We start from the raw sequence: 18,003 nt of genomic DNA on the forward strand, positions 1-18,003 counted from the left end.
GGCAAAGGGTGGCTATTTGAAGAATCTCAAATATAAAATATATTTGTATTTGTTTAACACTTTTTTGGTTACTACATGATTCCATGTGTGATATTTCAGGCCTCCTGTAGCTCAGTTGGTAGAGCATGGCGCTTGTAACGTCAGGGTTGTGGGTTCATTTCCCATGGAGGGCCAGTATGAAAAATGTATGCACTCACTAACTGTAAGTCGCTCTGGATAAGAGCGTCTGCTAAATGACTAAAATGTAAATGTAAAATGTCATAGTTTTGATGTCTTCACTATTATTTTACAATGTAGAAAATAGTAAAAATAAAGAAAAACCCTTGAATGAGTAGGTGTGTCCAAACTTTTGACTGGTACTGTAAGTATTCAGACCCTTTACTCAGTACTTTGTTGAAGCACCTTTGGCAGCAATTACAGCCTTGATTCTTCTTGGATATGACGCTACAAGCTTGGCACACCTGTATTTGGGGAGTTTCCCCCATTCTTCTCTGCAGATCCTCTCAAGCTCAGGTTGGATGGGGAGCGTCACTGCACAGCTATTTTCAGGTCTCTCCAGAGATTTTCGATCGGGTTCAAGTCCGGGCTCTGGCTGGGACATTCCTCCTTTTTTGGGGGGGGGCAAAATTTTCTAAAAACCTGTTTTCGCGTTTGTCATTATGGGGTATTGTGTGTAGATTGATATTTCATAAATTTTTGAATAAGGCTGTAACGTAACAAAATGTGGAAAAAGGGAAGAGGTCTGAATACTTTCTGAATGCACTGTATAGTGTACTTGCATGTCTGGTCTGCCTCGTTCCAGTCTATTTCACCTACAGATCATGACAATCCCTCAGGTTTAAACATGTCTGCACACACGCATGCACAGCATACAGTCGTGGTCAAACGTTTTGAGAATGACACAAATATTAATTTTCACAAAGTCTGCTGCCTCAGTTTTTATGATGGCAATTTGCATATACTCCAGAATGTTATGAAGAGTGATCAGATGAATTGCAATTAATTGCAAAGTCCCTCTTTGCCATGAAAATGAACTTAATCCCCCAAAAACATTTACACTGCATTTCAGCCCTGCCACAAAAGGACCAGCTGACATCATGTCAGTGATTCTCTCGTTAACACAGGTGAGAGTGTTGATGAGGACAAGGCTGGAGATCACTGTCATGCTGATTGAGTTAGAATAACAGACTGGAAGCTTTAAAAGGAGGGTGGTGCTTGAAATCATTGTTCTTCCTCTGTTAACCATGGTTACATGCAAGGAAACACGTGCCGTCATCATTGCTTTGCACAAAAAGGGCTTCACAGGCAAGGATATTGCTGCTAGTAAGATTGCACCTAAATCAACCATTTATCAGATCATCAAGAACTTCAAGGAGAGAGGTTCAGTTGTTGTGATGAAGGCTTCAGGGTGCCCAAGAAAGTCCAGCAAGCGCCAGGACCGTCTCTTAAAGTTGATTCAGCTGCGGGATCGGGGCATCACCAGTGCAGAGCTTGCTCAGGAATGGCAGCAGGCAGGTGTGAGTGCATCTGCACGCACAGTGAGCAAAATACTTTTGGAGGATGGCTTGGTGTCAAGAAGGGCAGCGAGAAAGCCACTTCTCTCCAGGAAAAACATTATACTGGTCCCCCGTGGGAATCGTACCCACAACCCTGGCGTTGCAAGCGCCATGCTCTACCAACTGAGCTACACGGGACTATGTCAAGGTTGTGGGTTCGATTCCCACGGGGGACCAGTATGAAAATGTTTGCACTCACTAACTGTAAGTCGCTTTGGATAAGAGCGTCTGCTAAATGACTAAAATGTAAAAAATGTAATGTTTTTCCTGGGACAGACTGATATTCTGCAAAAGGTACAGGGATTGGACTGCTGAGGACTGGGGTAAAGTCATTTTCTCTGATGAATCCCTTTTCCGATTGTTGGAAAAAAGCTTATCCAGAGAAGACAAGGTGAGCGCTACCATCAGTCCTGTGTCATGCCAACAGTAAAGCATCCTGAGACCATTCATGTGTGGGGTTGCTTCTCGGCCAAGGGAGTGGGCTCACTCACAATCATGAATAAAGAATGGTACCAACACATCCTCCGAGAGCAACTTCTCCCAACCATCCAAGAACAGTTTGGTGACGACCAATGCCTTTTCCAGCATGATGGAGCACCTTGCCATAAGGCAAAAGTGATAACTACGTGGCTCGGGGAACAAAACATCGAAATGTTGGGTCCATGGCCAGGAAACTCCCCAGACCTTAATCCCATTGAGAACTTGTGGTCAATCCTCAAGAGGCGGGTGGACAAACAAAAACCCACAAATTCTGACAAACTCCAAGCATTGATTATGCAAGAATGGCCTGCCATCAGTCAGGATGTGGCCCAGAAGTTAATTGACAGCATGCCAGGGCGGATTGCAGAGGTCTTGAAAAAGAAGGGTCAACACTGCAAATATTGACTCTGCATAACCTTAATGTAATTGTCAATAAAATCCTTTTGACACTTATGGAATGCTTGTAATTATACTTCAGTATACCATAGTAACATCTGAAAACAATAACTAAAAAAACACTGAAGCAGCAAACTTTGTGAAGACCAATACTTGTGTCATACTGTACAGTCGTGGTCAACTTTTGACCACGGCTGTACACATTAAACTTCACTCAAACGCGTGTCACCCGCGCACGTACACACACACACAATGACTTAGGCTCACACAACATTTCAGAATTAGTAGCCAGGCACAGTAAACATGTAATAATCACAGTAATTACACCAATTAAGGCCAGAGGTCATGTGTACAGAGTACTTCCCTGTGGTTCTCTAATTAAAAACACTTAAAGGTCAGGAGTGACTGAACTTTCTGTATCCCACTTTCCTGCCAGTCAGCACCACAGCAAGGGCTTAGCTAGTGATAAGCGCCGGATAAAATCCCATTAAAAAGGAATGGAGGAGAATGAAGGAGAATGTGAAACATGCAGAGTCAGACCTGCTAGGGCACGCACACTTCAGGAAGGCACAGCTCTGGTAGGCCCCTACTGACAGGCAGGTCACACTACATTAGGAGCTCAACATCTACATTACTAGACTAGCAGGGAGAATTTCCCAGACTATCAATAGACACTATGCCCTCAAGGACAAGTGTTAGGCTTCCATGATTTACAGATATCTTATGGCAAGCTGTTCTGTAAAGAATGTCTGGTTATTGGAGAACTCTTCATATTAGCTATATTAAAAGCATAACCTTTTCTGTATTGAAGGTCTATGCATATTATTACGTTATTACCTGTTCGTTTGGAAAATGGTGTGGAGATCTAGTCTGGGAGCATATAAGACAAGCAAAAACTGATTTGAGACCAGTGTTCTACCATGCACAATGCCTGCAGAAGGCAGTAAGCTCAGTAAGCTACCATGGGCGTAGCAGCAGAAGCACAATGGGTGTGCTGGGTGGTTTCCACTGGGCAGGTATCTCTTTGTGTGCACATGTACATGCTGCTTATCACTACCTCAGTCTTTGAGAGGACATGAATAGAACATTGTGTTCTGGGAGGGAAAAACTATTACCAGTTTAACCACCTTGACTTTAAGCTACCATTTTGTCAGAGTGGGATTGACATGATCAAAAGCTGCATGGTTCCATTTATCTAGCATGCCATGAAGTCGTGCATAAAGATACTGTCATCTAAAAATATGTACGTATTTCCACAATATCCATTTATCACTCACAACTTTCTGTGTGGGCTGGCAGAGTTTGAAAGGGTTTTCCTGCCGTGACAATAGTCTGAAGGGTGTGAGTAGCCGGGGTAACGTAACGCATCTGTGTTACATTACAATAAATGCTATATTATTTAGTAAATAATCGTGTTTGTTGATCGCCATGAGGCTTGACCAGGTAATGATTAGACTAAGCATTAGACTTTTACAAAGAGTGAAATGAGTGATGAAATCCAACACATTATAGAAATAGGACTAGAGGGCATGCATGCTGGCACTTTATATAAAAAAATCTGACCTCTTCAAAATCAGGATGTGCTGACTAATATTCCCAAATATTCAAATTGAAAATGTTATTACATGCTATGTCATACAACTTTTTCCCATTCATCTGTATTGTTAATTACTAGGCAGGAAACAAAATCCTACAAGCGACAGGCTGAGCTTGAGCTGTTGCACAGAAAATAATGGACATCTCTAGCTCAATGTCTAAAGGAATGTTTCAGCCCCTGTCATTAAGAGGCATACATTGGCCCTGTACATGACCCTGGAGGGGGCGTTGGGAAGTGTCACGGTGACTGCTTTCAGACAGACTGGTGTTACATTCAGGTATTTCACACACAGTGGTAAGGTAGAGGTCCTGGCCTTCCCATAAGACCAAAGCAGGAAAGACAAGCACACACACGCATACACACACACACCACAGCAAGTTCTGTTAAACTCCTGCAGCAGTCAGAGGCAATGTAACAATGCAGAAGAGGGCGGTGTATTTGATTCCCGACATAAGCTGAGGAAAGAGAAACAGTATCCAGGCTCTAAAACCTGTTCTCCTGCTCTCCCCAGCCTTTATGTGATCATCCAAGACTCAGAGGTTTATCCATGCTGTACAGAGCCACCCACAACCATGCATACATACCCTCACATTATGAAACTATATGTCATGCCAAACTGACAGTGTATAAATGCAGCTGATCAACTGTATGTAAGACAACATTGAAAGTCATGCTGAAATACTGTACAGTACTCCTCCTGTACTCCTGTATGACTACAATATTGCAGGGCATTGTCCAGGTGTGGCAAAATCATGCAAACTTTAGAAGAACTAGAAAGAAAAAAAAAATTCTGTGATAACTTTTGACTCACCCGTACAAAGGGGCACCATTCTCTGGGCTCAGAGGAATAGTGTGTGTAGAGCTGAGGAATGCATGGAATCTCCGGGTGAGAGTATAACGTCTACAGATCAAGAATCCAGGTGACCTTCTACAGGTGCCAAGTTAACAGTAGCACCATATCACTCTGGCATCACTCCCCCTCTCCTTATACCCCTATCAGTCAGATTAGTGTGAGCCTGTTGAAGTTCAGCTGTAGAGAGCACAAGATATGAGCGACAACAGCAGCATTAGGCTAGCTAACAGCCTGGCTTTCCTAGGTGGCTTACAGGACCAACTGGGCAATGAAGGCAAATAACACACGGTAGAAGCACTGAGGCACATGCAGGTGAAGCGTGCAGTGCCCACAGGTAAATCACGCATGTACAGCAAACACACAAAGGGTCAGTAGCCTATGGGATTGTGTGTCCCAGGCCTATGTGAGGCATTGTCCGGGTCATCACAGGTCATCACAGGAGGCTGTGTCAACACAGTTACTGGGCCAGTGGGTTAACCCACATTACAATGGAGGGTCCAGGAGCACACATCTCTACTAGCTACTGTGCACTCAAACATGATGTCTGGGTTAAACTCTATGGTCCATGTTTACCAATACATTCCCACCAAGAGGAAAGGTGGGGTAAACATACTATTTGAAGGGAGTTGCACTGGAAGAAAGATTTACAAAACATGGCCTCAATTTCTCAACAAAAGTTCTGAACAAGAGGCCATATGTCCATGACACCCTAACAACGCTAAACAAACCACTGTAGATCGCCTCTCATTCCCCATTCCATTGAGAACATTGTTTCAGGACACACATCAACTGTCTGTTAGACTGAGGTTTATAATATTAGCATTGCTTGGATACACCAACACACACAATCCCCAGCCAGACACGTTTTGATCTCTGAAGGAAACCTATTTAATCTCATTCATAGGAGGGTGAGGGGGGAGGGATCTATGTGAGGGAGAGCTGGGTCATAAGAAACAGAACCCCTTGTTTCTACTTACTGTAAGTGTTCTGGCTGGGGTTTTAATTAACTGGGTGCATGCCAACACCAGCCCTCTGCCCATGCCAGGCCTGGGGTGGGCGATGGGACCCATCCTCTTTGGTATGACTGTTAATCACCGTCAGAATAAGCTGCCATTAATTATAATATGGCTTATCTGGAGGAATTTAACCTTCAGTGGTGATATTGTGAGCTTTTCAGGATCGGATGCCTGGCACTATGCTTCTTTCTTGTAAATTGTTTAGTTGCTTTCTTATTTGAGCCAGTCACGCTGATGGTAAAACCAAACTGCCTTTTGGTGTTATTTGCCAGGCCACGTGTTCATCGCTGAGGGCTCCCTTGCGTAATAACAGCTGGACTATAAATCACATAGAAAAATGAAGACTTCTTTATTATGATAGTATCTATTACCTGAAGGGAAGCTTTACCTCTTTACCACTTCATTACTGCTGCATCCGTGAGTAATCAGCTCACACAACTAGAACTACAGCAATATCCCACCGTTTGACACAGCACCCCTGCTCAGGCTACAAACTTTCCCTTCTCAATCTCCTTCAACAGATAGGTCAACATTATGTAACCTTTCCAGGTATTACAGCTGTACACCACTGGAGGGCAGAAGTCCATTCATTTTGTAGCCCCACCTATTGGTAACACCCAAATGGGAACACTAAACTCTGAACTGGGTTAAAATAGATTTGAAGGGGAAACCCTGAGGAAAACCTTCCATGGGAGGCCTCTGCCCTGCTGTGCACAATGTGGGGAGGTAGGTACCCCATGCTGACCTTGGCAGGGGAGAAACACCTAATCTCCCCCACTGACAGTTTACATTCTCTCACAGAGCTCTTAACAGCACACCACTAACATGATGAATAGGCACTAGGGTTGAATGGTGGAATCCCGGTTACCGAGATTTACCGCCCAAAACCACTCCCTTTTCCCGGGATAAATAACTGTGAGAAACGGGTCAATTATAATAAATTATTTATGTGAACAGCATGGAACTGTTAAATAATATGCAATGTCTAAATCTGGCTTCTCTACGGCCTCTGCATGATTAATCAATACTCATGGTGGGGCCAGACAGCCCATCTCAGTATGGAGCACAGTTCACAATGCATGTAGACCTATCATCTCATGGTAACTTTATTTCTTGTGACAGGTAGTCCCCTGTAGCTCAGTTGGTAGAGCATGGCGCTTGCAACGCCAGGGTTGTGGGTTCATTTCCCACGGGGGGCCAGTATGAAAACATGTATGCACTCACTAACTGTAAGTCGCTCTGGATAAGAGTGTCTGCTAAATGACTAAAATGTAAAAATGTAAATTTGCTGCATCATAGCCTATGCTAAAGTAATATAAAGACCGAATGCGCATCTAATTTACCCAACTCCATCTGGCTTTCAGGGGCCACCTTGTTTTTTAATTGTAAAGAATATTTTATTTTTAAATTGCAGCTGCAGAGTTTTAAAAACAGCCTATCACTCGAATATCGTTGCTTTAAATCAGTGCACGCGCGAGCACTCTCACGCAGTCTCTCCTTCTCCATCAACTCCATTCAAATTGCATCCAAAATAGATAATCCTGTTCTAGATTGATATATAGGATGTCCTAGCCTACCTCTTTCAGGTAATACATTCAATGCAGTATTAGCCTTATATTTTGCTAATTAATTATGGGTTATGCATAATAACCTTCTAACTTATAGCCTCTGTCTCTTGCTCAATACGCAAGCACCTGTGCTCTGCTGGCCTTTCCTTAAAAAACGCTCCTTTGCTCTTGGAGTCCAAATGCAGGAAAAGCTCGACTAGAATAGCTTGCTGGACATATATTTTTGCATTTCTTATACCAATAGACTATTCGAATAGGGACGCAAGCTCTTTTTTGCTGAATGTTAAATACAGCAGCCAATAAAACTCACAGATAGTTTGAAAGAAGAGCGAACGCGCGCGATAGCGGTAGGCTAATGCAGTTATTTATTCAGACCCATAACCATTCAATCTTTGTGAAGATACATGATTCTATATGTATTGCATTTACATTTTAGTCATTTAGCAGACGCTCTTATCCAGAGCGACTTACAGGAGCAATTAGGGTTAAGTGCCTTGCTCAAGGGCACATCGACAGATTTCTCACCTAGTCGGCTCGGGGATTAGAACCAGCGACCTTTCGGTTACTGGCACAACGCTCTTAACCACTAAGCTACCTGCCGCCCTAACGATTCCCTGCCCCCTATTGCGATTCAATACTGTGATTATATTGCGATTTGATGTTCCAAACATATTGCTCACTATACAGTCTGTCTGCTGCAGAGACAAGAGAGAACATGAGAAAACAAGTTTTGATAAGTAAGGGAAATAAAAGTGCTGAAAACATTTTTGCTCACTATTTAAAAAGATGAAGAATGAAAAATACTGGAGTTTTGGCGCAGGTGCAGCCGAATAGCGCTAACTAACGCTACCTACAGTAGCAACAAATCGATACTTGGGAGTCAAATATCAATATATCATCCAAAAATAATATTGTGATATGTAACTATCGATTTTTACACCATCACTAGTGTGCGCACCCCTGTGTGTATTTATGTTCATGCGTGAGTATGTTTTGATTGTGAGAGACATTGGGGATTTCCAGTGGGCCCTACTACCACAAACACCTTTCCACTTCAGCTAGCAGCTCTGTGTTTTCAGCTGTGTGACTGCAGGGAGGGGTGGGTTCACTCTAGTCTATGGAGCAATTAGCCAAAACTGCACTAGAACTAACAGATAAACACACCTGGATCAGCTCTTAATAAACAGAGCAGGCCTATTGTGCTCTTGCAAGAGCTGACTCAAATGAGCACGCTACGAATTAACAAATGGGCCTGTGTGTGTTTGTTGGCCTGTGTGTGTTTGTTTCTGTGTGGTGCTGCTTGCATAATTTGGACTGTAGGTGTGATTTTCCAAACATTACATTTAGCGGAATTTGAAAGTGAAACTGGCATTTACAGTAACTCATAATCATTGAAAACATCACTGAAAAATGTGGCAATACCACAGGATACAGTACACTGAGAAAACATTGAAGGCCTGATACTGTTCAACATTCTCTCATTAAATGCACATGCACACACTCCAATAAGACTAATACCTGAACAGCATATTCAGCCAGCTGAGTGTATTGTGTATTAGTTTGTTATGTCTTAAAGGGGGGTACGTTTCTGTATACTTAAACATACATTTATGTATGTCTAAACGTGTGTAAGTTTATGCATGTCTTAATGTGTACGTTTCTGTATGTTTTAACGTGTCATATTTCATCCCCTCTGTGAGTCTACTTCCGTGTTTGACAGTATGGAATCTCGACCTGTGTGTAACCTGAACACGGAGTGCTGGAGGTTGTTTGGGTAACACAGAACAGGACTGATGGAGATTTGTTCACAGCATACAATGGCTGGGGGAGGTCAAAGGGCAGCTTGTGAGTCAGAGACTGTTCAAACAGTCCTCCAGAGAGCAAACATGCCTTGGCGCACAAGACCAGGATATTGAACTGTTTCTGAACACCCAACTCCAATGTGGGATGGGCACTTTCTAGAGACTAGACTATAGTAGAAAATAGCCACCTACCTCCACTTGAAATGATACCAACAAACAAACAAACAACATTTATAGTTCACACACAACAATATACAGTCTAAGCCACATCTTCAAATACTGTCTAGAAAGAGAGAGAGCAGTAAACATATTTTAATTTCTAAACAATGTTAAACATAGTCAGAGTGGAGAGTGAGGATCTACATGGCAATAATCTCTTAGATTCCCTGGTGGATCTTACCATGGCTGTGGCCCTGTGCGGAGGTCCTGCCCATCATTGGCCCGCCTGGATGAAAGTCCTGGCTTTGTCCGTTGGCATTGACGTCCTTCTTCTTCTTCCCTTTGAGCCAGCTGAATGCCCGGCCCAGGGAGCCCCGACGTTTCTTCCTTCGGCCCCCTTTGGTGAGCCTCTCGTGGGCAAACACCTCCGCCAGGTCCTGGGGGATCAGGTCCCCCAAAGATTCACGGCTAGACATCCCACCTCACACTAGACCTACTCCCTAAGAGAGAGAGAGAGAGAGAGAGAGAGAGAGAATGAGATGGAGAAAAGGAGTCAATTATACAAATACTATCATATTAACGTAACACAATACTAGCAATTCCACTCACTGAGGAGAAACCTTTGTATAAATACTTCACCATTGTCTATTCCAATTGCTACATCAATTGTACACAAGCATTGCACCATTGGTTTCAATTGACTTCAACACTTTTGATCATGCCCTTCTCTCAATGTTAGGGTGTGCGGAAGCTCTGAGCCCAGCCCACTCAACCCCCTCCTATCCTACCTCTCAACCAAACTTCACTGCCTCTGCAAAGAACTAGCACCGCCCTCTTCATTCCTGAACATGTAGTCATAACTCAGTGCCCCACCCAAAGCCACACAAACATACCCAGACACTAAACAAACATATACACATGCACATCCATGTATACTCCAGCACAATACCAGAGAACTGAAAGCATCCATCACCAAAACTAGCTCACTTTCTTTCTCGCTTTATCTGTCATGGTCTTTGGCTTTCTCTCAACAACACCCTAATACAATGAACTCATCCCTTCCCTCACTTCCTTCCTGTGAAACTTCTTTCCTCTAAGGCAGGTTTCACAACCTTGCTCCTGGGGACCCATTGTATTGGGTTCACTCCAGCTGAGGATTTTATTAGATACTCATCTCAATACAACAAGCTATGATTTGGGAAGCACACATTATTTGACAGGAGAGGGGGAAATGGATAATCTTTCAACCTTTGGGCTGTATCGTATGTGATGATGGTTTGGAGGAGGCAGAGCAGTTCACTATAACCGATTGGCTGCTAAGATTGGGGACTCCAGCCAAGTTACATGCAAAGCACATCAGCCAAATCTAAATTCTTCAAATTGAATGTGTGCTTGAGACATGAAAACAACATATAAAAGACTCAAATCACTTGGCAAGATGTCCCTACACTGACATCCATCTCTAATGGCAAAATGTCCAGAAGGAGCCTTTAGGCCTCTAATCCCTCTATAAGATTGGGTTAAAAATGATCATACCAGCGCTCCATTATCAAAAGCTAATTTTAAAGTATTGAGGATTTGGAATGAGAAGTGGTGTACTGTAATTAAGGCCCTGGTTTGGCTATGACACACTAAATAATATAATAATAATATGCCATTTAGCAGACGCTTTTATCCAAAGCGATTTACAGTCATGTGTGCATACATTTTTACGTATGGGTGGTCCCGGGGATCGAACCCACTACCCTGGCGTTACAAGCGCCATGCTCTACCAATTGAGCTACAGAGGACCACTAAATGATTGTAGGCAGATGCAGGCTGCCAGATGCCCCTCACACTGGTCATAAATTAACCGTTAATCACTCCAATCTCCTGGAGGAATGTCAGCATTCAACCACTGGAACCTACCAATGCTCTTAAATGGAGGAATATGGGTAACATCTCATCTCCACCCACCCAGACAGACAGTAACCATCACTGAACTAACATCACAGTGCTCATGCTCGGCTTGGCTCTGCCATCCGAAGCAGGGAATTTCAAGAGACATACAAGCTCATATCACATGATTGTCTAATGGGAAATGAGGGGACTTTCCCATGGATGTTCTGTGAAAGAATCAAGAGGATAGCTGGAGAGGAGCTCATGAGTGTAAATGTGTTTCTCATAAGAAAATATCACAGTGAGAGTACATGCCACTCAGAAGCCATACTTTGAGTTGCAGTGAAAGTCCAACAGGCCAGTAAAGGGAAAAGTCCCAGCCCCTTTCATCCGTCTGCTGTGAGCCCTGTGTTTCTCTCCATGGAAATTACAGTAATTTAGGGATGAGTAACATCCGTAGATCTAAGCAGTGGCTACATTTTACAATGTGCAGATGCAGTGAAGAGATGGGATGACTGTCGATCACTTTGGGGGTCCAACATCTCCTGGGAGTGATTAACCCCTCTTATTCCCCCCCAGTAGGACTACAGCGACGCAAAGCAACCTGGGACAAGGTGAAGGACCACCCACCTGTCTCAGAGTTCAGTCTGGTCGCAAGAAACTGCCCCTGATAACAAACCAATGTCTTTCTGTTTCTCAAAATTATTTACACACATTGCAAAAGATTAAGTTAGGTCTGACAAAGGCTCATGCTAGTGATGCGTGGGTTGACTCATAACTCGCAGTCCCTGCGGTTATATCCGCAGAGCTGGCAGGTTGAATAAAGAGAAAACTACGCATTAAAAAATCCATAAATGTATCGTTCTTGTGCAATTCATATCTATAGCCTACATTGAGGTGTTTATTTCATAATTTTTTATCTGGCATTAGTGCGTAACCTAAGCTGTAGGGTGCCAAATACACGGCAATTGCCAAATGCTTTTGGGAGCTTGGGCAGAAAAAGTTAAAGTCGATCCACTGAGGCAAAAAGGACAATGTTGGTGAAAAGCTGCAAAATAGAGAGTTGAAGATAAATAGAAGGGAGGGCCAGAACAGTAGTCTAATGTTGGGAAAGATTTGGTGAAGTGGTAAAAGAGGATGACAGCCAGCACTGCTATGTTATGTGTGATTGTGAGGCGCTATACAACTTAGACAGTCACAAGACTGAGACTTTAAAATGGCACGTCAAGGGAACTGTACTGTTCATATGGGTTCAATGGAATAGTAGCCTAACTGAAATCTGGACACTGACTGTAGGTCTATAACCTCTCACATAACCTAATATAATATGAACTCCTGCAGAACTAACCATTTCTTGCAGTAAAATGATACACCAAATGCACATTTTGACTCAGGAACAGGAGTGGAGAAATATTTCTTTCTTTCAGCATCTTGAGAGAATGAGTGAGCGGTTAGGGACCGTCTGTAAAGGTGCCATCTTTATCAGCATCATAAAAGCTGATAGTATTTCAACCACATAAAATATGCATCCAAGCCGAACTGCAATTTTATTTTTAAAAAACGTGTTGGGTCATTTTAACAGCTTTTAATTTCTTATATTTCGGTTTTTAGTGTTTACTTTTAGTGTGGAAGCATCATCCAGACAGTTGTTTTGGTCCATTCCTGAGATTTCTTTGGCTGGCTTAGTTGCTTGCATGAGCCATATAGTGGTAGTGGCCAGATTCTACAGATGATTATGTTTTCAGGGGGCCCGTAGAAAAATGTGATATAGTTGTATTCTGCAAACATCTGCAACTGTGCTTTTGAAGAAAACGGACTAGCTATTTCAGCAAAAGTATGTGCCAGTGTTGTTCCGCTTGCGCGAGCAACAAGTATGACGCTCCAGAGTTGGCGTGTCATCTCTCGCTTGTCAACAGAGCACGTTGCTACACATAGTGGCTTGCGAAAGTATTTACCCCCCTTGGCATTTTTCCTATTTTGTTGCCTTATAACCTGGAATTAACATTTATTTTGGGGGGGGTTTGTATCATTTGAGTTACACAACATGCCTACCACTTTGAAGATGCAAAATATGTTTTATTGTGAAACAAACACAGAAAACTTGAGCGTGCATAACTATTCACCCCCCCCAAAGTCAATACTTTGTAGAGCCACCTTTTGCAGCAATTACAGCTGCAAGTCTCTTGGGGTATGTCTCTATAAACTTGGCACATCTAGCCCCTGGGATTTTTTCCCATTCTTCAAGGCAAAACTGCTCCAGCTCCTTCAAGTTGGATGGGTTCCGCTGGTGTACAGCAATCTTTAAGTCATACCACAGATTCTCAATTGGATTGATCACATGCCTTTTGGCGAACACCAAACGTGTTTGCTTATTATTTTCTTTAAGCAATGGCTTTTTTCTGGCCACTCTTCCGTAAAGCCCAGCTCTGTGGAGTGTACGGCTTAAAGTGCTCCTATGGACAGATACTCCCATCTCCACTGTGGAGCTTTGCAGCTCCTTCAGGGTTATCTTTGGTCTCTTTGTTGCCTCTCTGATTAATGCCCTCCTTGCCTGGTCCATGAGTTTTGGTGGGCGGCCCTCTCTTGGCAGGTTTGTTGTGGTGCCATACTCTTTCAATTTTTTAATAATGGATTTAAAAATGGTGCTCCGTGGGATGTTCAAAGTTTCGGATAATTTTTTATAACCCAACCCTGATCTGTACTTCTCCACAACTTTGTCCCTGACCTGTTTGAAGAGCTCCTTGGTCTTCGTGGTGCCCCTTGCTTAGACTCTGGGGCCTTTCAGAACAGGTGTATATATACACTGAGATCATCTGACAGATCATGTGACACCTACATTTAAATTACAGGTGGTAATGCAACAAAATAGGAAAAACACCAAGGGGGATGAATACTTTTGCAAGGCACTGTATGGAAATACGGATAAAGAAAACAAGCAGCATTGCACTAGCTAGGACAGGGATAAGGATACGGATAGCCTAGATGTCATAGAAGCTACATAGGTAGTTGGATTGCTAAAGTAGTGCAGAACATGTTTATTTTCTTTTACTTATTCAAAAGTGTATTTTTCTATTAGTTGTATGTATGTGTGTTGACTTTTATAACCTTTATATTACAAATGTATTGTCTACAACACATACTTGCACAGTGTGTCTTTATTTGGGAACATGTTCATGCGTAATAAAAACAAGCTTTCTTTATTTGGGAACATGTTGAAGAACAAGTAACTTTATGTTGTTTGCATACACATAGCCAGTTATACACCTAGCATTTACATGGTTATAGCCATAGACATGTTGTGTAATAAAACTTGGTGTCATTACGTGTTCAGTCTTTATACATTCTTCAGAATCAAGTGGTTCAGAGAAGCAGGTGCGCGTCCTCAGACTCCTTGAATCCAATGTACACTCCTAAAGGTGAAGGACAATTATACGGATGGCCTCAACGACGCATGACAGTATTACTCGTCTGTTACCTTTTCCAAGCTTCTCCCTTTAGTGCCCATTCCATCACAATACGAAACGCAACAAGACAATATTTGATTATGGAACAGGGGAAAAGATCAACAAGGGATCATTATAGGAAACAGATCATATATTCAAATTGATAAGTATACATTATTGATAACTTCAATTTCAAATGTTTACTCACTCTATGGACAGCTGCCCGTTTGGTCCCGCTGGACATGGTCGCTTTTTTTCAGTTGATCTTAGGGACATGGAAAAATGTTTCAATTACTCCTGGGTTGATAAGGGCAGGGAAATCTGCACGATCTGTCACATAGACTGTTGTGCTGTGATCAACATCACCAGTGTCTTCGGCAGACACATTTTGTTCTTCAAGTGTTGGCATTATCAAGTCCCATCAAAACAGCACAGACATTCAATTTCGGTCAGCATTGCCTTCCATTTTTCTCAGATGTTTCACATTTACACCACCAGTTCCCCGTAACTCTCTCTCTGGGTGCTGCCGCTGGTTGCTGGTCTGCCGGATCACCTGTTGCCATTTCCCCTGTGCTATCTCGGCTTCTATCTGTCAAAGCACTTCATCAGTATATTCTGGCTCATATAAATATGATTTTGAGCGGAGTAGCGCTTGAAATCCATGTCTGTACTGAGCTAGCCTTGAGAACCAGACTCCATGGAATTTGGAGGTGTGGTTAAGCGAGAGTAGCAGTGCGCGGATGTAGCAGTGATGTAGAAATGAGTTCCAAGGGAAGGGCAAAACAGGAAGTAAACAGTTTGAGTTATACACATTTATGCTTGTAATAGTGGAAATAGCCAAGTGTTTTGATATTGACATGCGTGTATAGCCCACAAAGACATGAGATGGCTGTAGAGTTTCTTGTGGGGACGTTTTGAAGCAAGTTGTTTTTGGTGAGTCTGGCCGCTACCATTGTATGGCTCATACAGTGGGGGGAAAAAGTATTTAGTCAGCCACCAATTGTGCAAGTTCTCCCACTTAAAAAGATGAGAGAGGCCTGTAATTTTCATCATAGGTACACGTCAACTATGACAGACAAATTGAGAAAAGGAAATCCAGAAAATCACATTGTAGGATTTTTTATTTATTTATTTGCAAATTATGGTGGAAAATAAGTATTTGGCCACCTACAAACAAGCAAGATTTCTGGCTCTCACAGACCTGTAACTTCTTCTTTAAGAGGCTCCTCTGTCCTCCACTCGTTACCTGTATTAATGGCACCTGTTTGAACTTGTTATCAGTATAAAAGACACCTGTCCACAACCTCAAACAGTCACACTCCAAACTCCACTATGGCCAAGACCAAAGAGCTGTCAAAGGACACCAGAAACAAAATTGTAGACCTGCACCAGGCTGGGAAGACTGAATCTGCAATAGGTAAGCAGCTTGGTTTTAAGAAATCAACTGTGGGAGCAATTATTAGGAAATGGAAGACATACAAAACCCCTGATAATCTCCCTCAATCTGGGGCTCCACGCAAGATCTCACCCCGTGGGGTCAAAATGATCACAAGAACGGTGAGCAAAAATCCCAGAACCACACGGGGGGACCTAGTGAATGACCTGCAGTGAGCTGGGACCAAAGTAACAAAGCCTACCATCAGTAACACACTACGCCGCCAGGGACTCAAATCCTGCAGTGCCAGACGTGTCCCCCTGCTTAAGCCAGTACATGTCCAGGCCCGTCTGAAGTTTGCTAGAGTGCATTTGGATGATCCAGAAGAGGATTGGGAGAATGTCATATGGTCAGATGAAACCAAAATAGAACTTTTTGGTAAAAACTAAACTCGTCGTGTTTGGAGGACAAAGAATGCCGAGTTGCATCCAAAGAGCAAGGGCATTGAAGATGAAACGTGGCTGGGTCTTTCAGCATGACAATGATCCCAAACACACCGCCCGGGCAACGAAGGAGTGGCTTCGTAAGAAGCATTTCAAGGTCCTGGAGTGGCCTAGCCAGTCTCCAGATCTCAACCCCATAGAAAATCTTTGGAGGGAGTTGAAAGTCCGTGTTGCCCAGCGACAGCCCCAAAACATCACTGCTCTAGAGGAGATCTGCATGGAGGAATGGGCCAAAATACCAGCAACAGTGTGTGAAAACCTTGTGAAGACTTACAGAAAATGTTTGACCTGTGTCATTGCCAACAAAGGGTATATAACAAAGTATTGAGAAACTTTTGTTATTGACCAAATACTTATTTTCCACCATAATTTGCAAATAAATTCATTAAAAATCCTACAATGTGATTTTCTGGAAAAAAATTCTCATTTTATCTGTCATAGTTGACGTGTACCTATGATGCAAATTACAGGCCTCTCTCATCTTTTTAAGTGGGAGAACTTGCACAATTGGTGGCTGACTAAATACTTTCTTTCCCCACTGTACAAGCAACTAAGCCAGCCAAAGAAATCTCAGGAATGAAACTGACCATAACTGTCTGGATGATGCTTCAACACTAAAAAGAAGTGGAAAATGATGTCTAAAATGCTAAAAAACTAAATATCCCTTTAAACAGGTCAAACTGATGTCATCTGGATATTTTGCTCAGAAATTCTTTCACGATTTTTGTTTGTTATTGCATTTTCTCACTGGTTCCTAAACGTCTTTCCTGGGTGAAAGAAGCAGATATGAAAGAGAAAACAAACTTTACCGATGTCAACTAGATTGAAGCATTCATTCTATCGATTTATCACATTCTGGTGAGCAAGAGTTTATTAAATAAACTTCTAGGGCAACAAGTAATGACAGAAGAGAAACTGCATCTGCATGTATCTAATTATAGACAAGTTGACTAACAAATAGCCTACCAAAAGGTGAGAAATTATAAGCAGAAACATAGGCCTATCTTAAATGGCCTGTCAAAAACAAAATCCGCCATCTGACTGCGCATTTTCTATATTTGTGGGTTAGGGTCGGGTGCGGGCCTCAGATTTTCACTTTATCACATATAGCCGGGCGGTTGCGGATAGGTTATTAGCAATTGCGGGCGGGTGCGGGTGAACAAACAGCTGACCCGCGCATCACTAGCTGATGCATTTATAAGTAAGAAATCTAAACAACATTCACATTAGTGCATAAGAGATCATTAATGACAACTTTGTATATTGTTCCAGTGGATCTAATCACAATGCTGTAGCTGTGCAGCCATGATTGCTCATATTTGAAGCATGGCAATCGTTAGATAAATAAAATGTTTGCCTAAGTATACAACAGAGCAC

General features: G+C 42.6%; 1 protein-coding gene across 4 annotated transcripts in view; it reads right to left on the reverse strand.

Annotated features, from left to right (window-relative positions):
* Positions 1 to 18,003, reverse strand: part of LOC311102754 (uncharacterized protein) — a 45,206-nt gene that overhangs the window by 15,050 nt on the left and 12,153 nt on the right. For 2 of the 4 annotated variants that reach the window (XM_084144142.1, XM_084144140.1), the window contains exon 2: positions 9,669 to 9,927. In XM_084144142.1, the coding sequence (XP_084000268.1) occupies positions 9,669 to 9,903 (235 nt within the window). In that variant the 5' untranslated portion in view covers positions 9,904 to 9,927. Of the gene's footprint in view, positions 1 to 4,840; positions 4,997 to 9,668; positions 9,928 to 14,956; positions 15,014 to 18,003 lie in introns of those variants that run through there. The other 2 variants (XM_084144141.1, XM_084144143.1) reach the window with 2 other exon arrangements.

Source organism: Coregonus lavaretus (genome assembly GCF_964263955.1).
Source record: "Coregonus lavaretus genome assembly, chromosome: 27".
Lineage (NCBI taxonomy): Eukaryota > Metazoa > Chordata > Actinopteri > Salmoniformes > Salmonidae > Coregonus > Coregonus lavaretus.